Source organism: Mesoplodon mirus, assembly GCF_964341445.2.
Source record: "Mesoplodon mirus genome assembly, chromosome: 13".
Lineage (NCBI taxonomy): Eukaryota > Metazoa > Chordata > Mammalia > Artiodactyla > Ziphiidae > Mesoplodon > Mesoplodon mirus.
In genome coordinates, this window is record NC_138989.1 from 42,472,813 (window position 1) to 42,499,923 (window position 27,111).

Here is a 27,111-nt window from a genome sequence, read left to right on the forward strand (position 1 = left end):
TCAGCATTTGTTGAAGGGAAGGGAACCAGATTAGGCTGAGGGAAAAGTTGGACTGTAGTGCAATCTCAATAAAGGCCTCATCAATCCCTTGGGAAGCCCTGGATCTGGGGTAGCTCTTCAAAGTTGTTCCAAGTTGGGGTGAGGGTCTGGACATTAATAGCTCTTCATCAATCAGTCATTGGACTTGGGCCAACCCTAGACAGTACAAGACCTTAGGTGAGGCAGCTCTTGTTAACAAAGGCACCTCTCAAAGAAGTTAAGAGCTGAGGGCTGTGTGCCATTGGCACTTCCAGCAACTGTAGGAATAAGGCTTTCATTTCTGAAGGGGGGTGGGGCAGTACGTCACAGGATCTACTCAAAGGTGTACTCGTGAGTTATTGTTCTTTGCTCCTAACAGAGATGCGATGATTCTTCACACAGAAGGATTTATTTCTCCCACCTAATGAGAAGGTTGAAATAGGCAGTTGCTGGTGTTTGTCTCTTTTATTATCTTAGTCTTTTCTCATGCTCTCAAGGTAGTTACTAGACCTCCAGCCAACATGTCTGCATTACAGGCAGCAAGGATTCCTAGAAGTTTCACCCAGTTACTTCCACCTGTATATACCTTTTGGTAACAGAGGGTAGGACATGACATTTTTCAGCAGGCACATTGCCTAGAGTTCTGTTACAAAGGAAGAATGGATATTGGGGTTGGCAGCTAATATTGTTTGCCACAGAAAATTGTCATTAATCTGGATAGGCAGGCAGGAAAAACACTGCAAACTCATCAGAGTCTGTTGAAGTGAGCTGGAGTGGGTGATCGGGTTGCAGGGAGGGTAGGGGCATGAGTGTGGCAAGAAGCAGCTAGATTTTAGGAAACCAGTCAAATAGGTTAAGAGTTAAAGAATTTTGACATCAGCAATTGGAAGAGGTGGACAGGAACGTCACCAGGAATTTACAAGGTGACTTCTAAAGGCTCAGTGAGACTTTTGGACAAACCACTACCTTATGTACTTCCTCTCTGGGCAGCAACCAATTAGTTAACCAAAACAAACTAGAAGCTGATAAACTCCAAAGTCATACCAGGCTGAAGGCTTTACCTTTGATCTTAATGAAATTTCAAGGCCACAAAATCTGATTTAAAATTTCACAGCTATTTATTTTAATCTTCTGAAATATAAAGGTATCAAAAAAGTTCTGTCAAGTAGCAGAACTATATACTCATGTAGTACAAAAGGTGTGTTTTCATTCTTACTTCCTAAAAGACTCCTTTGAGATATCTTTCCAGTAATCATAACACCTACCAGTTGGAACTGAGACATCCCCCATTTCGTGCCAGAATCCTTCGGTGAAAGGATGGGCCTTTCTGCTGGTTCTTTTCTCTCTCTCGAGACATCACAGCAAGGGGCATGTGGCAGCATGGGGTATAGAGTTCAAAGCTTGGATTGGTGATTCCGTCTACTTGGTTTCAAAGCTCAGATCTTCTACTTACCCGCTATATGATCTTGGGCAAGGTTACTTAAGCCAGTGGTTCACAATGGGGGTGATTTTGTCCCATCTAAGGGACATTTGGCAATATCTAGAGACACATTTGGTTGTCACAGCTGAGGCCGGGGTGCTGCTGGCATCTAGTGGATAAAGGCTGCTAAACATCCTGCAGTACACAGGACAGCCCTCACAAGGGCAGAGCTATCCAGCCCAGGATGCCAACAGTGCTGAGGTTGAGAAGGCTCTTTTAACCCCGTCAACCCTTCATTTCTTCCTCAATGAATTAGAGTAGTAACAGTACCTATTTAATTGTTTTTGTGACGGTTAAGATGAGATAATCCATGTAAAATGCTTAACATAGTGCCTGGCACATTAAGTGCTCTGTTAATATAAATTACTGTTATCATCATCATTATCATTACTAGTACTGGATATTGAGACCAAATGGAAAGAACATGCCATATACTACCTGTAGTCATGCAGCCAGGAAAATGCATTTCCTCTTCCCTTCATCTGATGAAAATTTCTAAAGAACAAAGAAAAATGGGGCATGGAACAGAAGCAGCCCTTCTTGCTTATAGTCAAAGGATATAATGAATCAGTAATTAGTATACTTATGTTCTAAGTTCTAAGAAAATGATGCACAGTCCTATCCACAGAAACAACTTTCTTCTTCACAGTGATGTCCTTTTTTTTTCTTTTCTTTTTGCATCATATTGCAAAGTTATGTCTCCTTTCCTCTTCACATCTTTTTGAGTTTCAACTCTTTTAATCTTTTCTGACTACTAGGACTTGGGAGCCATTAAGGAAATAGAAAGCACTGGCCAGGAAAGCATTGGTATATCTGAAAGTCAGGCATGCCATCACCACAGATTATTCATATAGTAATCAAATGAGCTGTTGAAATGTTTGCTAAATCTTTGAAACTACAATCTTCATTTAGTAATTATGCTAAGAAATATAGGAGTAAGCTCTAAACCTCACTTAGTAACCATAAGTTCATTCATATTGCAGTGATATTAATAATTATCTTCTACCTTTCAAGGCAAATGCAATAGGTCGAAGTGCTAAAACCGTCCGAGAATTTCTAGAAAAGAATTACACAGAAGATGCTATAGCAAACGACAATGAAACTATCAAATTAGCAATAAGAGCTTTGCTGGAAGTAAGTGATCTAATAAAGCATATACAGAAAAGCATGTTTTTTCCCCTCATTCAGTCGCTTATTAAAACAGAGACTTTCCTGAAGTAATTCTAAAATTGCACTTGTTTTACATTAGGTTGTCCAATCTGATGGAAAAAACATTGAACTTGGTATAATAAGAAGAAAGCAACCTTTGAAGGTAAGTCATTAAACAAAGAGGAAAAAATATCTGTGGTATAAAGTATTTTGACAAAATTTAATATGTTGTTGATACCTGTGAATCTTTTATTATAAGCCTGAAACATCCATTAGCATCCATTGACACTATGATGACTTCTGTTTTGTTTCTGTAGCCTAATAGTCACTAACTTGTACATGCTTATTACACAAGCAGTTATCTATTCCTAGCCCTCTGGGAAGACTTAGATGTGCTGAGATCTATATATAGGCCTACCCCATTTAGTATATGTTCTTATAAGTAGGAACCCCTACTGAGTCAGTCCTATATAGGGTCAGTGTAGCGTATTCCTTACAAAGATTCATTCCTGGCACCATATAGAGAACAGTTACTCTTCCTGTCTTTACATCTTCTGAAATCAAGATTAGCTTCTAGCCAGTGTCATTCAGCTGCCATTTATATAATTGCTGGCCCTCTAGGCTTCTAACATAATGTTATCCTTCATTATGTCAAAAAACCACCCTTGGGCTTCCCTGGTGGCACAGTGGTTGAGAGTCCACCTGCTGATGCAGGGGACACGGGTTCGTGCCCCAGTCTGGGAAGATCCCACATGCCGCGGAGCGGCTAGGCCCATGAGCCATGGCCGCTGAGCCTGCATGTTCAGAGCCTGTGCTCTGCAACGGGAGAGGCCACAACAGTGAGAGGCCCACGTACCGCAAAAAACAAAACAAAACAAAACAAAACACCCTTTCTTGATTGCCTACTGGTTTTTTATCTATTTTCTCTACTTTTCATTTATGAGTGCCTTGAGCTTATGTAAGACTTGCATTTTAATATCTAGTGTGATAATCCTTCCATATTTCTTTATGGCAAGTCTAGCATTATTATTTGTACACCTTTTGTCAGCCATTATGTGTTAAAACTGCTAGACTGCAAAATAAAGTATTCAGAACGCTGTGATAAATTGTTCTAAATATTGTGATAGAGGACTCATTGGCTAAAGAGCATTTGAAATGTGGTTCACTATTGTTCATTAGGTAGAGCTTCACACTGCTAACTAGCTCTTCTTTAGCTGAGGGTGTACAAAAGCACTTGCATGGGAAACTATATGAAAAGTGTGCTAAAAAGGATTATTTTACATATAACTTTTGTTTTAAAGAAAATATTTCAAGGGGAAATAATGTTAAAATCAGTGCTGTGCGGAGCAGTGGTTTTTGCTTTTGTTTTGTTTTCTTGACAGTTTTTTTGTTGTTGTTGTTCTTGTTCTTTTGACACCAATGGATGGGGATGCAAGGAGAGTACAGGAGCAAGTTTCAATGAATAAGAGAAATGGGGACAGGGTAGTTGGGTCTGCCTCTGCAAGGCTCCACATAAATAACCAGGGTGCTGAGCAGAGTATGGAGATAGGAACTGGGTCAGGTTGTCACCCCTGCTGCCAAGGACTCAGGGACAGACGTGTCAACACCACAGGGACACAGAACCACTGACTCCAGAGTCACCTCTCCAGCCCCAACACATACATATGTACACACCTGGACAGACACACACATAGATATATATATAGTTTTATTTATGAGTGGTAGAATGGTATGTGTACTGGCACCAAAGTTACACTATCTTTCCACATGATATTTCACAATAGGCTGTGTAGTGAATAGAGCCTGTGCTTTGGAATTGGATAGATCTGGGTTTAATTTCCAGCAGATACATTTGTTTAACCGTATGATCTTGAGCACGTTGCTCCCACCTTTGATTTTAAATAAAATAAAATTGATTTAAATAAAATAAAAACTGTTTTGCTCTCTACTCAGTAGCTGTAAACAAAGCACAGTGTAAATCATCATTTTCCTGCCTTTGGCTAGTCCATGAGCTGATAAAATAGACAAACCTTTTCAAGAATCACACAGTGGGGTAGGGATAGGAGTTCAGTAATGAGTTATTTGCTCATGAATAGAATAAGCCTCACATAAAAATGTTTTCAGAGTTATCACATATAGGATATGTAACGCAATGTTGCATTTGCCCAGCTTTCTATATTAGCACACGAGAGTGGAAATGTCATAGAGTTCTGGTTTTGTCCATAATTGTTACAAGTATGTTGCTTTTGAACCTTGTGAAATATTTCATTATATATTTGAAGTTATAAAATATAATGTTATAAATAGAACATAAAAATTTATAAAATATAATTGGGGTCCTTTGCATTATAAATATTTAGAAATTATTGCTATAATTGAAATTTGCTTTTTAATTTTTTTTCTCTTTTCAGATGTTTAGTGCCAAAGAAATTGAATTACAAGTAAATGAAACAGGAAAGGAAAAGGAAGAAGCAGAGAAGAAAAAATCAAAGAAGACTGCCTAATTCTGAGGATAAACACTGGGAGCTTTTAATATTTAGTTGTGCTCCTTAGAATTATTTAGTGAAATTTTAAGGAAATAAGTTAATTTGCAACATTACATTTAGTAGTTACATGTTGTTTTGAGAATGCCATTTGTGGCTGTCTTCAGTCTATTACATAGACAAACATACATTAGTATGAAGATTTTCTTTGAAAAGAGAGTTCAGTAATTGTTGAAAGCAGTCGAGATTTTATATAAGCCCGAGACTATACTTTATAACTTGCCTAGTATGTTACTTTTTTCATACATGCAAATTTAATTAATAAAAATGTTTAATTAAAAATTAATAATTTGGTGCCATTTGAGCATAGACTGTCAGGTAAAGATAGCTATTCCAAAATAAACTGAATATACTATTGACTTGCATTTCTAGATGAATGATAAAAACATCCTTGTGTTGGTGAATTGCCAAAATTTTGTCAGAGCCTTTTAAAAAAATTTTAAATATTTTGTTATATTTATTTTACCTTATAAGTTGCAGTACAGTCATCCCTTGGTATCCAAGGGAGATTGGTTCCAGGACCCCTTGTGGATACCGAAATATGCAGATGCTCAAGTCCCTTATACAGAATGGCACAGTATTTGCATTAACCTACACACATCCTCTTGTATACTTTATTTTTTCTTCCACTTTTATTGATATAATTGACATACAGCACTGTATAAGTTTAAGGAGTACAGCATAATGAGTTGATTTAGAAACATGAAGTGATTATCACAATAAGTTTAGTGAAGATCATCTCATATAGATGCAAAATGAAATAAACAGAAAAAAAATTCTATTTCTTGTGGAGAACTCTTAGGATTTACTCTCTTAACAACTTTCATATATAACATACAGCAGCATGAATTATGTTTACCATGTTGTACATTACATCCCTAGTACTTATTTATCTTATGCCTGGAAGTTTGTGCCTTTTGACTGCCTTCATCCAATTGCCCCTTCCTCCAACCTCTGCCTCTGGGAACCACAAATCTGATCTCTTTTTATATGAGTGAGTTTGTTTGTTTTTTCTTGTTTTTAAAATTAATTTATTTTAGTTTTAGCTGCGCTGGGTCTTTGTTGCTGTGCACGGGCTTTCTCTAGTTGCAGCGAGAGGGGGCTACACTTCATCGCGGTGCACGGGCTTCTCACTGCAGTGGCTTCTCTTGTTGCAGAGCATGGGCTCTAGGTGCATGGGCTCAGTAGTTGTGGCTCGCGGGCTCTAGAGCACAGGCTCAGTAGTTGTGGCACACGGGCTTAGTTGCTCCACAGCATGTGGGATCTTCCTGGACCAGGGATCGAACCCGTGTCCCCTGCATTGGCAGGCGGATTCTCAACCACTGTGCCAGCAGGGAAGCCCCTGGAAGTTTGTACTTCTTAATCTCTCTCATCTATTTCTTTCCTCCTTGTACATGCCCTCCCCTCTGACAATCACCTGTTTGTTCTCTGTATTTATAACTCTTTCTGTTTCCTTATTTTTTGTTCATTTGTTTTGTTTTGTAGATTACATATATAGGTAAAATGCACTATTTGTCTCCTCTGTCTGACTTATTTCACTTAGCATAATACCCTCTATGTCCATCCATGTTGTTACAAGTGGCAGGATTTAATTCTTTTTTATGGCTGAGTAATATTCCATTACACGCGCATGCGCATGTGTATATATTTTCCTTATCCATTCATCTACTGATGGATACTTTGGTTGCTTCCATATCTTAGCTACTGTAAATAATGCTGAGTTGAGCATAGGGGTACATATATCTTTTCTAATTAGCATTTTTGTTTTCTTAGGATAAATACCCAGGACTGGGGAATTTCCTGGCAGTCCAGTGGTTAGGACTTTCACTCCAGGGGGTCTGGGTTCAATCCCTGGTCGGGGAACTAAGATCCCACAGGCTGTGCAGTGTGGCCTAAAAAGAAAAAAAAAAATACCCAGGTGTGGAATTGCTGAATCATACGGTACTTCAATTTTTAATTTTGTTGAGGAATTTCCATACTGTTTTCCATAGTGGCTGAACCAATTCACATTCCCAACATCAGTACACAGGGTTCTCTTTTCTCCACATTCTCGCCAACACTTGTTATTTGTTGTCTTTTGGATAATAGCCATTCTAACAGGTGTGAGGCGGTATCTCACTGTGGTTTTGATTTGTATTTCCCTGGTGACTAGTGATGTTGAGCATCTTGTCATGTGCCTGTTTTCAATCTCTATGTCTTCCCTAATGTCTTTGGCCCTTGTTGAACATTATAGTGATGGGAAGGCGCCACATAATTGTTGAATATATACTGCATGCAGGGTCCCTGAAAGTGGATTCAGACCCTGGTTAAGTAAAAATGGGGGGACCTCCAGGAAGAGAGGGGTGTGTTGCTACACCACACATGGCCCTGGGGAGCCTTCTCATGAAGGTGCATTCACCTGCTCCTCATCCTCATTGAACATTCTTTTTGTGCTAAGTACCAGAAATGGTCCTTGTCTTGAAGACATGTCTTCTATATGGGGGGAAATAGGGACACACCATCCAAATGATATGGTTGTAATTCCACCCCTTATTTTTATTAAACAACCACTCATATAGTGCTTACTACATGCCAGACACTGTTTTGAATTCTTTATAAACATTAACTCACTTAATTCTTATGAGACACGTTGTATAGTTTATGCCCAAAGTGCTGACGTTTATAGTGCTTTACACCACAGCTATCCATCGAAATGGACACATTTCCCCCAAATCTTCCTCACAAGGCTGTATCATAGGAGGCAGAGGCTTTTATATCTCATTGGTTTTATTCTTCCTGTAACTGGCATAAGAGTCAAATTATTTTTGACTCAATTGCTTTGTTTTACTTTGGAAATCTAAGTATTGTTTTGGTCATGTTTCGCTGATCTATACAAAGTGATTTTTAATTTAATGTGAAGTTTTAGCCAAAATATATTCAAACATTATTGCTATTTAAAATGTCAGTTTTACCTCTTTTACTGGAAAAATGCAATATGCAAGCACTTTGTGCTTTTCCTCCCTTGTATCCTCAAGGTGAGATGATCACAAACATTTGTTTTTGGGAATCAGCTAAACAACTTCTCTTTCCATCATTAGGTTATCATTAACTATATAGTCTGAAAAAAATCTCTCACTACAGGCAAAGAAATGCTGGATAAGATCTAATAAACATAACATATGCCCTTTAAATGCATAACTGAACTCACAAGAAGTAAGGGAAATCCCCAGAGGCCAAAAACAGAAAGGGGTTGAGAATCAGAGAAGGCATTTGAGCAGATGCCAGTGCTGCCCAGGAGAAAGCTGTACTGGCACAATAACCAAAATAAGAATGAGACGATAAAAAGCCTAGAAACACAGCCACCCTCATTGGGATACTTGGGTTATGGCAGCTAGCATTGCATATCTGTGGGTAAAGAATAAGTGCTTCAATAAATGGTGATAGGACAACTGGTTATCCATTTGGAAAGAAAGAAAATAGGACAACTGGTTATCCATTTGGAAAGAAAGAAAATGGAACCTCTACTTCACACCATTTTTTAAAAAGTCAATGTCAGATGAATTAAAGACATAAACATAAAAGGTAAAACGTTTAGAAGACAATACAGGAAAATATCTTTAAGACCTTGTATCTAAACAAGCTACAAAAAGTGCTAACACTTAAGGAAGAGATTGATAATTCAACTCTGAAAATGTAAGCTTCTCTACATCAAAAGATACCATAATGAAAGTGAAAAGACGGGCCACAAATGGCAGAAGATATCTGTAACATATAACTGATAAAAGGTGTGTGTCTGGAGTTTATATAGGACTGTTGGTTCAAAGGAATTAAAAACACAGTGCAACAGAAAAATGGATGGACCATTTAAACAGGCAGTTCACAGAAGAGAACATCTGAATGATTTTCTCTTTATGAGGAGCTTATTAAATAATGCTCTACCACACTAATCCAGGAAACACATATTAAACTATGATGAGACACTACTTCACAGCCATCAGGTTGGCAAAAATTAAAAATGACTGTGTAAAATTTTTTTTTAGACTATATAAAATGTTGGTGAGCATTTGGTGCCCAAGAAACTCCTATACTGCTATTGGACTTTAGGACACCTGCTGTGGGCAACAAGGTAGTGAGATCTAGAAAGTCAAAGAGGCAAGTGTCCTTCAGCCAGTAATTCCACTCTGAGATATATAGCCTACAGAAACTCTAGTATATGTGCATAAAAACAATCACCTATAAAGGCATTGCTTGTGATAGCAAAAAAAAAATTAGAAGTAACCTAATATTCATCAATAGGAAAATGACTGAATAAATTGTGATTTATTCATACAGTAGCATACCATATAGCAGGGAAAAAGAAGGCACTACAGTTACATGTACACAACAGGTATATGTCTCCAAAACATTGAGCAAAAACTAAAGCCAATTGTGAGAGAGTATACACAAAGGAATGTTTATAGAAAGCTTAAAGACCTACAAAGCTAAATATAGTGTTTAACAGATACAGTGAGGTAAAACTGAAGAAAAGCAAGGGAGTTATAGTTGTTGCAAAAGTCAGGACATGAGTACTTCTGTTGGGAGCCAGGGAGAGAAATGCACAAGAAAGGTAAGGCTTTTATAAAGCTGGGTGGTGAGCATGTGCATGTTCACTTCATTATTCTCTAAACTGTACATGTCAATTATCTATACTTTATTATGTATCTTACAATTATAAATCCAAAAAACATTCAATGCAGAAAAAGTTTAAGAAAGTTTAAACACGCATACCTTGCCCTCAAGAAGCACACTGCTTAAGAAAACTTAAAAGCATGCATAACTATAATGTATTGTGTTGTCTATGTATGTATCCGTATGTAGTAAAAATAAAAAGCAAAATCAGGATGGTTGGAAGAGAAGCGAACACACGGGGCTTCAACTGCACTTGACACATCATATTTCTTTATTTCTTGAATAGTGGATGGTATAAGAGTGGTGATTACAATATTCCCTTGTCTGACAGAGCCAGAGACAGCTTTGCTTCATTACTAAGGTTAGCGCTTAATCCTTTCTAAAAGTTTTTTTTTCCTCATTCCTGGTCATCTTGAGGATGATGACCAAGTGAGTGAAGTAATGAAAGACATGACAATCTAACCATCATCTGAAGTGAAGTCATGACTAATTCTCTTAGGAAGCAGATCTGCAGTTTGCACAGTAAGTTTTAAAAGACACTTGGAAGCAAGTAAATTTCTACTTGATCTTTGGAAAAGGATGTGATTGAAATAAATACTCTCCAAGTTTGCAAAAAACCCCACTTAATCTCATATTTCATATTTCCTTAGGGCTCTTCATTCCAAGTATTCCCATGCTTTGTCCTGTTTAATTGAATACATATATAAATATATCTACATGTGTATATATATATTTCATACATTGACATTCCTTTAGAAAGAAATTAAGCAGTTACTTTATCATAACTCCATATAAATTTTCATTGGTTATTGAGGGGTCATAAAAATGCCTCATCTAATTAAAAATTATAAGAAGGTTTTTCACTGTATTTTCAATAGAGTTATAAAGGTATACTGTGCTTTACCTATCATAGAGAAAACAGGTCACAAGAATATTTTCTGTAAGATCTTGATTTCAAGAAGCATATGTCAGAAATAAACTACAGAAGAAATGCATGTAACAGTCTCATTTAAAGGAGACTCTTATTTTTAATAACTGATACATTCACGTGGTACACAACTTTTAAAAAAATTGTAAAAATACTCCATCTCATTTTTGTCCCCCAGTAACTAAGTTTCTCTTCTTGAAGGTAACGGATGTTATCAGTATGCTTCTACTGATATTTTCAGTATACTTCTATTGATATTCCATACATATACAAACATGAATATATCTTTTAATGCAAGTGGTAGCATACTGTACACTGTTCTGTATCTTGATTTTTTCACTTAACATATCTTTGAGGATCTTCCCATGAGAGGCTCATTCTTTCCAACGTACAGATATAAGGTTAAATTCTTTTTTTTTTTTTTTTTTTTGCAGTACGCGGGGCTCTCACTGTTGTGGCCTCTCCCACTGCGGAGCACAGGCTCCGGACGCGCAGGCTCAGCGGCCACGGCTCACGGACCTAGCCACTCCACGGCACGTGGGATCTTCCCGGACCGGGGCATGAACCCGTGTCCCCTGCATTGGCAGGTGGACTCTCAACCACTGCGCCACCAGGGAAGCCCAAGGTTAAATTCTTAACCAGTCTTCTATTGATGATCATTACTGTTCATGGTGTTGCTACTGCAAATAATGTTGCAATGAATAAACTTTTGTCATTTCCCATATTTAGAAGTATATTTACAGGACAAATCACTAGAATTAGAATTTCAGGGTGAAAAGTATGTTATACAATTATACAAATTTATGTTTCTCCTAACAGTGAGTGAGGGTCCCTCTGCTATACCTTTCCCGTTGTAGTTGCATTGGCTTTGTACGGTATCAACTCAGCTAACCTTGGAACTATTTCCCAGAATTTTCTTTCCTATATGGCTGCCAGTTTGAGTTGGCCACAGGAGAAATTTGCACAGTATTTGAAAGGCAGAAGAGAAGTAGCTCCATGTAGGGCACCAGCACTGTAGCAGCTCGCAAAGGATGTTGGTTTGCTGGCTCACTTTACTGGTGTGGGGAGGCATCCAGGCCCATAGCTACTCTAGTTCCTCCAGGTCCTACCGGATCTCCTCCTTCATATTCTTTGCTAACAGATTCTTTGCATGCAGCTTCATGGCAAAGGACACCAGCTTTTCCTGCAGGTCACCAGCATTGCCAAGGTTGCAGATGGTGAAAGATACATGAGGGCACTGTTTGTCCTCATGGGTTACAGTTTATTCTCACCCTCCCCACTTCACATCCAACTTTCCTTCCTGACTACCAGAATGAGCTGACACCAGTGGCAACAACCTTGCACAGACTTCTCCATCAACTCCCACAGTTGTGTGAGGTCTAATTCCTAGAGGAAGAAAATTGCTTATTTGATACCACAGTGGTTTTGCTTCTCTAATTGAACTCAAACTAATAAAACAGTGCTTCAAACTTTTTTGCCAATAAATAGGTGAAATCTCAATATATAATTTCATAGCTATTTACTTTGTATTTTTAAAAATTTGCCCAAATAATTTTGATTTGCATTTCTTTTATGAATGATATAGAACATCTTTATGTTTGTTTAAAAGCCTTTTGAATTTTCCTTCCATTGACTGTTCATATCCTTTGCCTAATTCTTCCAATAGGTTTTGGGTTTTTCCCACATCAATTCGTAAGAGCATTTCCTATATTTGGGAAATTACGTTTTGCTTACATGTTAAAGCAATGCTAGCTACTATAGTAGATGAGCCCACACAGTTTGCTTCTCTTTTTTAATTTAATTTAATTTAATTAATTAATTTATTTGGCTGTGCTGGGTCTTAGTTGCAGCAAGTGGGATCTTTGTTGCTGCGTGGGGGATCTTTAGTTGAGGCATGTGGGATCTAGTTCCCTGACCAGGGATCAAACCCGAGCCCCCAGCATTAGAAGTGCAAAGCTTAGCCACTGTACCACCAGGGAATTCCCCAGTTTGTTTCTCAATAACAAATCCCATTGTTGATTGCAATCCTCCAAGCGAAAATCTAGGAAATAAAAAAAAAAAAAAAATCTAGGAGCCAAGACTCCTCCCATTTTGTGTCTCTACCATCTTCAACATGCCATTTTCAAACACTCCCAAGACTTCTGTGTCCATTTAAGCTACCAAATGGGAAAGAATCTGAAGTATCAATTGTGATTTTAAAAAAAATTACTCAGTATACTAGAAACAGAAGGGAACTTCCTCAACATAATAAGAACCCAAAGCTAACATCATATTCAATGGTGAAAGACAGAAAGCTTTTCCTCTAAAATCAGGAACAAGACAAGGACACCTACTCTCACCACTTCTATTCATCAGTGTATTGGACATTCTAGCCAGAACAACTGAGCAAGAAAAAGAAATAAAAGGCATCCAATTTGGAAAGGAAGAAGTAAAATCATCTTTGTTCACTGATGTTTATTAGTTCTAACATTTTTTAAATGGAATCTTTGGAGTAGAAAACAAAGTTGCAGGATAAAAAAATCAACAAACAAAAATTAGACGCATTTTATACACTAACAATGAACAATCCAAAAGGAAAATTAAGAAATTCCATTTACAACAGCATCAAAAAGAATAAAATTCTTAAGAATAAACTTAACCAAGGAGGCAAAAGACTTGTGCATTGAAAACTGCAAAACATTGCTGGAAGAAATAAAAGAAGACATAAATAAATGGAGAGACACCCTGTTTTCATAGATGGGAAGACTTAATATTGTTAAGATGTCAATACTACCCAAAGCCGTCTACAGATGCAATGCAATCCCTATCCAAATCCCAGTGATGTTTTTTGCAGAAGTAGAAAAATCCATCCTAAACTGAAAATTAAAGAAAAAGTGCTGATTGTGGTTTCCTATGTCTTTGCTGACTAACATAAGCTAAACTAGTGTTTCTCATACTTTAATTAATGTATATATGAATCTCTGAGGATCTTTGTAAAATGCAGGTTCTGATTCAATCGGTCTGAGGTAGAGCCCATGAGTCTTTTCTGTCAAGCTCCCAGATGACGGATGCTTAGGATGCACTGGCATCACCTAAGTACTTGTTAGATCTCATTAGCTAAGTATTTAGGAGACATCTACATGTAGCCCCTACTATGGTCTACGTGATCTCCCTTCCCCCACCTTCCCTATACCTCTTTGCTTCATCTCTTGCCATTTCTGCCATCCTTCATTCACCTCAAGCCACACTGGCCTCCCTGCTGTTCCTCATAAACACTAAGCAGGCTCCTGTCTCAGAGCTCTGAAACTAACTGTCCTCTGCCTGCAGCACTCTACCCATACTCTTATGTGGGCATGGCTTGCTCTTGTACTTCCTTCCATTTGCTGCACAAATGTCACCCTATCGGAGAGGTTTTCTCTGACCATCATTTATAAAATAGGACTCCCACGCCCCAAACACCTAACACCTGAAATATGTGTTTGTATGTGTTTACTGACTGCCCCGCCCCATTAGAGTTTTAAGTTCCACATCTATTTTATTAGTTGGTGTATGGCCAGTGCCTAGAACAGTCTGAGCTTATAGTAGGTAGTTAATAAATAGTTACTGAATGAATGTTAGAGAGCCATTCATTTATATTACAACTTAAAAATCCAAAATCAGATACCAGTTGTTTCCATGTTTCTTACTTAAAATTACTGGCTAAGATGAGATTGTTCTTTGCTTATCTTATTCTAGCATAATATCATATTTATTGATAATGGATAAAGTAATAGGAAAGAGGTTTTGAAAAGTTCTCCAAATGATGTGTTTGGTGAATTATAATTCTGTCTTTGAAATACATATAACATGTGAGTAGATCATGTATATAAGGCTGGCCCACCTGCACTAGGAATTCAGGGACAATTCAAGGCCACCTTTTTTCAGACATGATATTTGCATTTTGCTGATTGTGTCATGTTTTCTCTATGCCCACTTCAGTTGAGATCTTTTGGTTAAAAGAAACAAAGGTTCACTCCAGTAAGGATTCAAAGAAACAAGGGCCCTCATGGGGAATTACAAAACTGGGAACAATAACATCATTTTGCCTCCTAGGAATGGCCGCGTTAGAAATGTCAGCATCAGGAACTTTTGGATCTTAACTCTAATGTTGAAGCAGTATCAGGATCAGTTCCTTTCAGCACATCTGTTCTTCTCTCTTTACTGTCTGACTTTCTCAGTCTCATTTTCTTTCTTTAACTCACAGTTTATGCTAACTCATGGTTTCTTTTCCCTTATAACCTTCTAGCTCATACATGTGCATTATGGCCCCTCTAGCTTCTCTTTCCATTACAATCATGTAGCTTCAGCTTCCACAGTTAACTTCCCTTCTCTTTCCAAGGTTCCCAACTGCAATTCTGCATGAGTAAGTGTGTTTGGACCAGCTGATATTTTTGTATCAGGCCTGGGTAGGGTCACTGTGGCCAAAGGAGTGGCTGCCCTTGGGCCAGCTTCCTGTTGCTTGTCCAGTCTGTGGTGGCCAGCAGCTTGGGGTCAAGTGGTTCCACCCCATGAGGCCCTTTTTGTCAGTAAAGCAGCTCCCTTGCAAGGGGCTGCGTATGTGACTGACCTGGGGAGCACACACATGCTTCCTCTCACAGAAAAGACTTTTCTCCTCCTCCTTTTCATCGATTGAGCTGACTCTGGAAACTTCGTATGACTCACCACAAGAAGCCTTTCCTCGGGCTTGATTAGAGGCCCAACCTCTGTGTCTCCAAAGCTCTTTGTTGCGACCTGTCTCATACTGTCTATAATTGTTTCACACTTGTATCTCCTACTAGAATGTGGGCACCTCTGGCTGAGAAAACTATATTTATTTTTCATTTAAAATATTTATGAAATATTATAAAATATTTATGGTATTATGTGTGCTAATTATCAATTTCTTGACTCTCAGCTACAAATCTGCCTTTCTTTGCCCTCTTTTGTGAGAGCAGAGGTGGACCCTGGTAACATTTCTCCTTTGCCAGCTAATGAAATGCTACACTTCGCCAATAGAGGGCACTGAAGTCACACTGCAGAGCCACAGCAACAGGTAACTATTTGGCTTATGGATTCTGGTACTCCGCTGTTATGAAGTACAGATAACTCCAGTTACACCCGAAGGCCATGCTTTCCCCACCTTCAGTGGCTTTATAGACCAGCAATGGCCCATTTCATCTGGCAAGTTTCTTCATCACTGCCCGGCGGTGCGCTCCATGCCCCCTTGGAGGAGGTCTGAATCTCAGCCATGGGGACTGTTCCTCTCCTAATCCCTGGTTCTTTTAATGCCCACTCTCCCTCTAGCTGGAGATGCTTTTTTGCATCTGCGACTCTAAGGATGCCTTAGAGTCAGTCCTCTTCTACCCCTTTCAGTATCTAACCACCTTCTAGTAGCTAACAATGTCTTATATTAAATTTTCCCTCTTCAAAAAATTGATGTGATATCTGTCCCCTGAATGGACCCTGGCTAATATAACATGTGGCGAGGCTTTTATTGGTATTTTTAAATGGACCCATGAATAAATAATTTATACTTTTCTCAGTTTTAATTTCTAATATGGTAAATATTGATAGATACAATCCACACAGACAAAAGATTTCAGGGGTCCTCAGTAAGTTTTAATAGTATTAACGTTTCATGAGCTGAAAAAGTTTGAAAACAGTTGCTTTATTGCAAGTCTTCTCAGAGTTTTGATATACAAATGTACATTGCAAATCTGAATTTAAACCCAGATCTAACGTACATAAAGCTTTAGGAGATGGTGAGGTCGACAACTTTTAAGTCCTGAAAACTTGAAACTTTTTTCTCATTCAGAAGTTTCTTAAAAAATAAAAAAAGAAAAGAATCACACCTTATCAGTTAACAATGTAATTAAAATGAAATACATTAGCTGGGATTACTTGACAGTCTAGGAAAGATATAATGAAGAATTTGTTGAAACTTAGAAGACAGAGTCTGTGGGAAGAATACCTGGAAACAGAGAGGTGATGGTGGGTGAAAGGTTTTAGCTGTTTTGCCTGGGACCTTGACTTCCTTCCTTCCTTCCTACCACAAAACCTCACGATACTGTGTCAGAAACTGCAGGTTAAACAGTAAAATAACAGACCTTTCTGAAAGAAACTTAAGAGTCTCAAGAGAAACAGGGAAGTAAGGAATATACTAGGAGAATCTACTAGGAGGATCAACCAAGAGGAAAACAAACATAATGGGGAGTTTTGCTGGGGAGGGGGTCAAAGAAGACTTCCTTGGGAAAGTTCTTCCCCCACCTCTTTGCCTGGCAAGAGGAGCATGGCACCACAAGAAGATGTGGGAAAAGGGAGGTGGTAGCCAGAAGTGATGCCAACCAGCGGTCACATCACGATGGGACTTCTATCCTACATTTGGGTTTTACTCCAGAGACACTGGGGGAGAGGAGGGGCATATGGTGACGGGGTGGGGGGCATGGAAACTTATTAATGATGCAAGAAAACACAAATTTTTGTTTTGGAGAGGCAAACATCAAACAATTAAACCACTTGAGGAAATATTACATCAAGAACAAGACTAGGAACTCAAGGGGAGGTGTAGCTCAGTGGTAGAATGCGTGCTTAGCATGCACAAGGCCCTGGGTTCAACTCCCAGCACCTCCATGTTTGATGGCAGCAAAAAACAAAACAAAACATGGCCCTGAGATGTGATGTCAAAGCCTTCATCTTGGGACTTTCCTGGCAGTCCAGTGAATAGGACTCCATGCTTCCACTGCAGGGGGCACGGGTTCAATCCCTGATTGGGAAACTAGGATCCTACAGATCTGGCATGCTGCACGGCCAAAAAAAAAGAACAAGACTAGGAAGCATATCATTGTTATTATTCAACATGTTCCTGGACATTATATCTAATCAATGTGATAACACTACAGAAACACATGATCTACAAATTCATTCATTCAGTCAAAAATATTTATGAAACACCTACTATAGACCAGGCATTGGCCCATATATATGGGTATAGCAGTGAACAACAACAAAAGATCGCTGTCTTCATCAAGCATCATTCTAGAAGAGGCAAATTGAAATGTGACCTCTCAGCATTTCACCTAGTTCATCACTTTTATCTTGGCTTCCTGACTTCACCTGTTTTGATTTTTTTTGTCTTGGCTTCCTGACTTCACCCTTTTGGTTCTTCCCCCTATCTCTCCAGCCTCTCCTCCTTCTCTAGTTCCTTTTATTGGCTTCTTTTTCTATGCTACCATGAAATCCTGAGGTTTGATATGGGTTCTTCTCTCTTTACTGCACCTGCTCTCCTTCCATGATAACATTTACTCCCAATACTTCAAGTATAATCTATACTGTCAAGAAGTGCAGGTAGAAAGGTAATATAAAGCCTAGTTCTTGTTCCACTTTCAAGTTCCATTTGAACTTTCTTGAACTCTTGATCTTTTTTTTTTTTTTTTTTTTTTTTTTGCAGTACGAGGGCCTCTCACTGTTGTGGCCTCTCCCATTGTGGAGCACAGGCTCTGGACGCGCAGGCTCAGCGACCATGGCTCACGGGCCCAGCCGCTCCGCGGCATGTGGAATCTTCCCAGACCGGGGCACGAACCCGTGTCCCCTGCATCGGCAGGCGGACTCTCAACCACTGCGCCACCAGGGAAGCCCTGAACTCTTGATCTTTTCCATCAGAGCTGCTCCATCTCCAATCTTCCCCATGACTGTGAATGCAATCACCATCCACCCAATTTCTCAAGCTAGAAATGTTAGTCATTCTTAACACCTTCCACTCCCAAAGCTACTTTACTCAATTTACCACTAACACCCACAGATTTTTACTGCCAAGATATACTTCAAATCTGTCCACTGCTACCAACTTATTTCAAGCCGCCATCATCTCTCACCTGCAAGAGCCATCCAACTAGTTTCTTTGTTTCTTCTTTTGCCTTCCCCAAGTCCATTCTCCATATAATAACTAGAATGGTCTTTTAAGAATGTACATTACTCAGAAAATGATGGGGGTACATCAAAAGGATACGGGAAACAACTTAAAAAGGAGTTCTTACTGTCCAAATCTCGGACAATTTGAGAATCAAAATAAGTCATGGCAATTACTGATCATAGCCCATTGACTAAAAAAGAATGCATGAATCCATGCTGATACATACATAAGAGAAATGGGAAAACTATTTCAGTAGAATGTCAAACAAAAATGTAGAAGAAATGAGTTTTAAAAAATCACTATTTTAAGGAAACCATAAACAAGACCAAAAGACAACCCTCAGAATGGGAGAAAATATTTGCAAATGAAGCAACTGACTAAGGATTAATCTCCAAAATTTATAAGCAGCTCATGCAGCTCAATAACAAAAAAACAAACAACCGAATCCAAAAATGGGCAGAAGACCTAAATAGACATTTCTCCACAGAAGATATACAGACTGCCAACAAACACATGAAAGGATGCTCAACATCTTTACTCATTAGAGAAATGCAAATCAAAACTACAATGAGATATCATCTCACACCAGTCAGAATGGCCATCATCAAAAAATCTAGAAACAATAAATGCTGGAGAGGGTGTGGAAAAAAGGGAACACTCTTGCACTGCTGGTGGGAATGTGAATTGGTACAGCCGCTATGGAGAACGGTATGGAGGTTCCTTAAAAAACTACAAATAGAACTACCATATGACCCAGCAATCCCACTACTGGGCATATACCCTGAGAAAACCATAATTCAAAAAGAGTCATGTACCAAAATGTTCATAGCAGCCCTATTTACAATAGCCCGGAGATGGAAACAACCTAAGTGTCCATCAGTGGATGAATGGATAAAGAAGATGTGGCACATATATACAATGGAATATGACTCAGCCATAAAAAGAAACGAAATTGAGCTATTTGTAATGAGGTGGATGGACCTAGAGTCTGTCATACAGAGTGAAGTAAGTCAGAAAGAGTAAGACAAATACTGTATGCTGACACATATATATGGAATTTGAGAAAAAAAATGTCATGAAGAACATAGGGGTATGATAGGAATAAAGACACAGATCTACTAGAGAATGGACTTGAGGATATGGGGAGGGGGAAGGGTAAGCTGTGACAAAGCGAAAGAGCGGCATGGACATATATACACTACCAAATGTAAGGTAGATAGCTGGTGGGAAGCGGCCGCATAGCACAGGGAGATCAGCTCGGTGCTTTGTGACCGCCTGGAGGGGTGGGATAGGGAGGGCGGGAGGGAGACGCAAAAGGGAGGGGATATGGGAACATATGTATATGTATAACTGATTAAATTTGCTAAATAAAAAAAAATCACTATTTTGCAGCCATCATAGTAATAGTTGATTCAGCCAAGTCATTAATGGATGCTAAAATTAATAAGGCAAAGCTTGATGAAGAACAAGATATTTATATAGTCTCAAAATATGTCCCACCACACTGCTTATTAAATACAAAGAGGAAAAATAGTTAACTTTATGGTGAGAAACTTGGCGTATAACAACATAAACAAGTGATCAAATTTAAGGTAAACAGTAATAACGTAAACTTACATAATGTATCTCCTAATGTGACACAGAGGACATAACATCACTCATGCAGTATTCCTGTCAAAATGCATAACCTGAATCTGATCGTGAGGAAACAACAAACAAACCCAATTGAGGACATTCTACAAAATAAAGGGTCTGTTTTTTTTTTTTTTTTCAAAAATGGCAATACCGGGCTTCCCTGGTGGCGCAGTGGTTGAGAGTCCACCTGCTGATGCAGGGGACACGGGTTCGTGCCCCAGTCCGGGAAGATCCCATATGCCGTTGAGCGGCTGGGCCCCTGAGCCATGGTCGCTGAGCCTGCGCGTCTGGAGCCTGTGCTCCGCAATGGGAGAGGCCACAGCAGTGAGAGGCCCGCGTAACGCAAAAAAAAAAAAAAAGAAAAAGAAAAAAAGAAAAAATGGCAATATCATGAAAAAGAAAGGCAGAGAACTGTTCTACACTGAAGGAGACTGAAGAGATATAAAACTGTATGCAACGAATGATTCTGGATTGGATCCTGGATTAGAAAAAAATTTGCTATAAAAAACATTATTGGGGGCCTCCCTGGTGGCGCAGTGGTTGAGAGTCCGCCTGCCGATGCAGGGGATACGGGTTCGTTGCCCCGGTCTGGGAGGATCCCATATGCCGCGGAGCGGCTGGGCCCGTGAGCCATGGCCGCTGGGCCTGCGCATCCGGAGCCTGTGCTCCGCAACGGGGGAGGCCACAACAGTGAGAGGCCCGCATACCGCAAAAAAAAAAAAAAAACATTATTGGGACAAAACTGAAAAAGATCTGTTGATTAAAGATCTGCTGACTAAATAGTTGTATCAATGTTAAATTTCCTACTTTTGTTAATTGTACTGTGGTTATATAAGTCCTTGTTTTTAGGAAACGTAAACTGAAGTATTGGGGGGTAATGGGGTAAGTCTGCAACTTGCTTTCAAGTAGTTTAGGGGAAAAGTATATATAGAATTGATTCTCAGTATTTGTGGTGATTGTGTTCTATGAAGTCACAGAACACTGAATTAGCAAATACTAAAAAATCATGACTAGGGGAAATACAGAGTTAGGTTCCTGTAAGCCTCTGGTCATAACATGCTTTTTTTCCCCCACCCTTCCATGTATTAACATGTCTTATGTGTTTCTGTTTAAAGATACCTTATTTAATACATATTGTTGATTCATTAACATTGAACTCACAACCAATAGCACTATAACTCATGCCTGAAAGAAGCGTATCTAACACATATATTCTCTGTAAGGCATGTAACCTAGGAACACTAGACAGCACTTCAGCACTGTGCCTGAGCACCATTTTAAACAGTGACATCATCAACAAAAAGTACAAAAATATGAAAAACATGGCACTAAATAGGCTGCAGAAAGGATACTTGTTTACAGTATGGGAGCTAAAACAAGAAGGCAGAGCCTTGTTTGAGCTCATCTGGGAATGTGCACATTTGGCAACTAAAATTTTCCCTGATCGGCAAATGTCTGCAAAAGACCTTGCAAGTACCACAGGGCACGAGGGGAGGAACAAATAAATTTTAGCAGGTAGGGGGTTTGAATTTGAATTTGCAAATACAGCATGTGTGAGTAATGAGGATCGAGTGAGTATGTTTACTATATATGCATACACACACACTTATACACAAAGAGAGCAAGTGATGAACAAATCAAAAGGTTAAAATTGGTGAATCTGGATGGAGAGGATATGGGAATTTTAAGTACCATTTCTTGCAGCTCTTCTCTAAATTTGAAATTATTTCCAAATAAAAAGTTTTCAAATGTAAATTGATTCATTTTTACTCCTCTGCTTAAAATATTTCAATTGCTTTCATTTGCACATCACATGACCTTTAAGCCCTGAAGGTGGTCAAGCCCCTTTTGGCCTCTCCAAAGGTCATTTAGGCCACCCTTCCTCTAGTTGTCTCACAGGCATTCTTTTAATTCCTGGAACACTCCCCTATCTCCATAGTGAAATTAGATCCTATCCATTACCCTCTTTTGAAGCACCTTGTTCTTTTCTTTCATAGCATTTATCATAATTTGTAATTATACATGCAAACAATTATGTGTTTCTATTTCATAAACGTGTAAAATGATCATTATGAAGACATTTTAGAAGTATGGAACTATGCAAGTGACTTGCTTTAAATGTTTAGGCATGGAAAATTATTTCGGCAAAGGTAAGTTCTATAAGTTATATACAAAATCATACTTCACAGGCAAACAATGGACAAGGATTAGAAAGTAATATGCAAAAATTAGAATTCAGCCAGAATGATAGAATTATAAACGGTTAAATATAGAAATTGTTTTCTTTTTAGGTTCCTTTCAGTAAGAAGGAAAAATAATCCTAAATCAAAGAATGATGATAATAACTACCATGTTAGTGCTTAAAGGAACATTTTGGAAAAAAAAAAAGTCTCTCTAATTGCAGACTCCAGAATAGAATGGAGGGGCAAGGCTAGAGGCATGGACACAGCACAGTTAGTATAATTTAAGTGACTGCACTTGGGTTTGAACTAGAAGAGTGATGGTGGGAATGAGAGAAGTCGATGGATCACAGAGATATTACAGATATAATCCTGGGATTGACAGGATCTAAGACTGATTGAAACAGGGGTGAAAAAGAGGGAAAACTCAAGGTCAGTTCCTCACTTTACATCTTAGGCAACTGGAAAGGGGTTCATTGGTTCACTGAAATAGGATCATAGAAGAAAAAGCAGGTTTGAAGATGGCAGAATAAGTTTAGTTTGAACCTGTGGGACATCCAGGTGAAGACAGTAGGCAGCTGTCTACCTAAGTCTGGAAACCAGGAGAGAAACTGGGCCAAAGATAGATAGATAGATCTGGAAGTCATAAACATATAGATAGAAATTAAGCCATGGAAGTGAATGTTATCACCCAAGGAAAGTATAGACTGAGAACAGAAAGCTGAAATATTACCCTCCTATTAGACACCAGGAATACACAGACAAGACAGAATTCCTGCCCCTGGTAGCCAGTCTAGAGGTTGGGATTGGAATAGGAGTCGGAGAAGTACTCTTTGTCTTTCTACTATGTATTAGATTCTCTCTTCTGGTTCTGAGATGAACATGACACAGTCTCAGCTATCAGGAAGTTCACAATTTAGTAAGAGAGGACAGACAAGGAAAACAACTCAGATACTACAGTGTGCTATGGGAGACGAAAGAGGCACTGAATTCATCCAGTGTAGGCTGTAGCCTGTTGAAGGCCAAACAGGAATTGGCCAGGTAGAACATGTTTCAGATGGGGAAGGTCTTTGAAGGGATGTGAACCAATGTATGAAAAGGCATAAAGTTGAGAGAAAGTTTGGGATATTTGGGAAATTCCCGTAGTTACCTATGGGCCAGTGGAAGGTTTCCAGCTTGGTGAAGTTCAGTGAAGTTTCTTGGATGCTATGCGAAGGAGACTAGGGAGTACTTAGCTGTGTTTACAGATTTCAATTGTTACTAAGAATACATATTTTAAGAAAAAGCTTGTGTTAATTTTTGACTATGTAAATGCTATTCATTCATTGTTAAAAGAATTAGAAAGTACACAGAATTTTTTTTAAAAAGGATCACTTAGTTAACTAATGAGAACCTACTGCATAGTACAGGGAACTCTACTCAATGCTCCGTGGTGACCTAAATGGGAAGGAAATCCAAAAACGAGGGGATATATGTATATGTATAGCTGATTCACTTTGCTGTACAGTATAAACTAACACAATATTGTAAAGCAACTATACTTCAATTAAAAAAAAAAAAAAGGATCACTTAGAGTATCTCCAAATAGAGATGTCCTCTGTTAAGGGTTTGGTGTATAATCTAGATTTTCTTCTGAGTATATATCTAATCTGCTTATTGGTTAAAATTTTGTTTTGGTTTACAAAAAAATGGAGTCATACTTTGCATACTATTTTATAACCTTTTTTAAATTTTAACAATATACCATGATCATTTTTCCATAAATGTACCTCTAAGTGTGTAAATCTTTTTCTTTTTTTAAAATAAATTTTATTTATTTATTTATCTTTGGTTGAGTTGGATCTTTGTTGCTGCGCACGGGCCGTCTCTAGTTGTGGCGAGCGGGGGCAACGCTTCGTTGCGGTGCATGGGCTTCTCATTGCAGCAGCCTCTCTTGTTGCGGAGCAGGGCTCTAGGCATCTGTAGTTGTGGTACACGGGCTCAGTAGTTGTGGCCCACGGGCTCTAGAGCACAGGCTCAGTAGTTGTGGCACATGGGCCTAGTTGCTCTGCTGCATGTGGGATCTTCCCGGACCAGGGCTTGAACCAGTGTCCCCTGCATTGGCAGGCGGTTTCTTAACCACTGAGCCACTAGGGAAGTCCCTAAATGTATAAATCTTAACGCTAATTAATATTCCATAGTGTGAATGGATCTCTTATGTTAGGATCATTCAGCTGCATTCATTTTTTCTAAGAGCAAGATTTCAAACACTAAAAAATTTAAGAAGTGTCTCAGACTTCACTGAATCTTTAATGAAGCCACCAAAAATGGAAATCATTCATGAAGTCAAAACTCTTTAAGAGTCTGGACCACAGGAATCCCCTGGTGGTCTAGTGGTTAGGACTCTGTGCCGGGAGCCCAGGTTTGATCCCTGACTGGGGAACTAAGATCCTGCAAGCCACATGGCGCGGCCAAAAAAAAGTTTGAGTCACATTCCTTTAAGAGGAAAGGAATGATAGAGTGGTGTTCTGTTGCAGAAAGTATTTAAATGCTCTGATGCAAAACATAGATACTGGACTAGGTTCAAGGTATAGAACTTGAAGGCACACAGTTGTTCCTGGCTCACTTTGAAGCTGAGGCCATAGCCATCTTAGTCAAACAGTTATGTTTTCTCTGGCAGATTTTTCAGCTGGTCTCATTGCACTGATAAAGAAGGCTTCCTACTTAAATTCTAGAGTAGTAAACTTTTATTCATTTTGTGAAGAGACTGTAGGTACTTGGAAAATCAAATGGACAATAAGAATAACTTACATTGTCCACTCGATAACTGTACCCTAGTTAAATTACGTTTGTGTGTGTTTGTATGTAAAATAGTAAAATATTCAGAACATAAATTTTGTATTTGTTCAATTTTGTTTTATTACCTGAGTTGATAAGCAGAATATTTGGACAATTAATGACTTAGTCCATCATTTAGAAGGCGCTATAATCTGAATGTTTGTGTCTCCCCAAAATTTGTATTTTGAAATCCTAATTCCCAAAGGTGATGGTATTAGTAGGTGGGGCTTTTGGGAGGTGTAAAATTATGACAGTGGAACCCTCATGAATGGGATTAGTTCTCTGGACTAAGACAGAAGGTAAATGAATAAGTATTTTTCAACATCTTTAATTTTACAAATATTTTAACAGATAAATCTAATAAAATCAAGATATAATCTTCCCCCTACATTTTTTCTTTTCTTACATAGAGACAGAACGCATTTTGCCTTCCTATGTATCCTATTTTATTATTATAAGTTTCTATAGGAAGGAAATGTAATAAACATAATTATTGCTAAACTCCAAATATCAGGACAAGTGCTGGGTAAGGAGGAGTATATTTTTTTCAACTAGAAAATTAAAGTTCCCATTAGCAAGGCAAATTATAAAGCAAACATAAAAGAAAAATGTTCAAGGTCACCTTAAAGAGAAAGTATACTTCCTCAAGTCAAGCCTCTTAGTAACTTGATAGAGGTTATTTACATACCTAAATAAAGTATGTGAGTTGGAGGTGGGGTTTAATGGAAGTTTAGAAAAGGGTAGTTCTCAGAGCAAACTTCCTCTAGCATTCCTTCCTCTAGCCTTCCTTCCTCTAGCATTCACTGAACTATACTACACGGAGAGAGAAAAACCAAGGCTAAACAATTTGCCCATCTAGTAAAGAGCAGGCCTAAGATTCAAATCCACTAGATGGTTTTGCTTCGCTGGAAATGTTGCATGGCTCCATTTAATTCATTCACTTAGCAAGTATTTATTAAGTACCTTTTCTGTGCAAGGCATTTTGCCAGCGGCAATGGAGGATATAAGATGAATCAGACATTTGTGGAGTAGTGGAAAGAGATGTACTTTGGCTTCATACAGACTGGTTAGATTCCCAGCTTCATGGATAAATTACTTTTACAGTTTTTAAGTCAGTAAAATGAGGTGGTAAAGAAAGAAAGAGAGGGAGGGAGAGAAAGAGAGAAAGAGTGAGAAAGAAAGAAAGAAGGAGAAAGAAAGGTATCTCCTAAGACCAGCACGCAAAAGGTGCTCAATAAATTTAGTTTTCCTCTCTTCAACTCCACTTGGAGGGGTTTTCTGCAAGGTAAGTGATCAAGTAAGTCTTCATAAAATGGGGAATGTTGCGATTGATTAGGGTCATGAGATGGGTTCTTGATTTGGACTGGCTGAGATGTGGGAGATGGCAAACGCAGTGACGTGTGAGGACTGTGAATAGATCCTGTCCGTTGGAACAGACAGGGAGGGAGAGAACTAGAAGCTGTAAACGTCACGTTGCCTGCCTACCTGCATAATCTATCTCATTTAGTATAGTGTCAGTTCCTAAAATATATAATATTAGAACAACAGCCTGAAATCAAGGCATCTTCTCTGATTAGATCTCTAAGGGGCAAGTTTTCCCATATTTGACTTGTATTATTGATTCATTTGCCACACTCTTTTCACTTATTCAAAGAATATCTAGCATTGCACTTAAAATCTAAGCGCTAGAATCTGAGGATGTAGGAATCAAAAGACACTGTCCCAGTTTTCAAGCAGACAGACACGTAAACAACTTAAATAAGTTCAGAGGTGACAGAGATATCTACAGCAACGCCGAGGAAGAAAGA

At 38.7% G+C, this 27,111-nt stretch overlaps 1 protein-coding gene and 1 long non-coding RNA gene across 4 annotated transcripts in view; one reads left to right on the plus strand and one right to left on the minus strand.

Annotated features, from left to right (window-relative positions):
• Positions 1–5,174, plus strand: part of PSMA8 (proteasome 20S subunit alpha 8) — a gene marked incomplete at its 5' end in the record, with an annotated part of 30,883 nt that extends 25,709 nt beyond the window's left edge. For 2 of the 3 annotated variants that reach the window (XM_082641726.1, XM_082641724.1), the window contains 3 exons: positions 2,513–2,632; positions 2,748–2,810; positions 5,059–5,174. In XM_082641726.1, coding sequence (XP_082497852.1) covers positions 2,513–2,632; positions 2,748–2,810; positions 5,059–5,151 — 276 coding nt within the window. In that variant the 3' untranslated portion in view covers positions 5,152–5,174. The remainder of the gene's footprint in view (positions 1–2,512; positions 2,633–2,747; positions 2,811–5,058) is intronic. The other variant, XM_082641725.1, reaches the window with a different exon arrangement.
• The window catches only part of LOC309815136, a 32,033-nt gene that overhangs the window by 4,570 nt on the left and 352 nt on the right, over positions 1–27,111 (minus strand). Inside the window, exon 2 of the long non-coding RNA XR_014295811.1 lies at positions 1,937–1,993. This is a non-coding gene — a long non-coding RNA (uncharacterized lncRNA). The remainder of the gene's footprint in view (positions 1–1,936; positions 1,994–27,111) is intronic.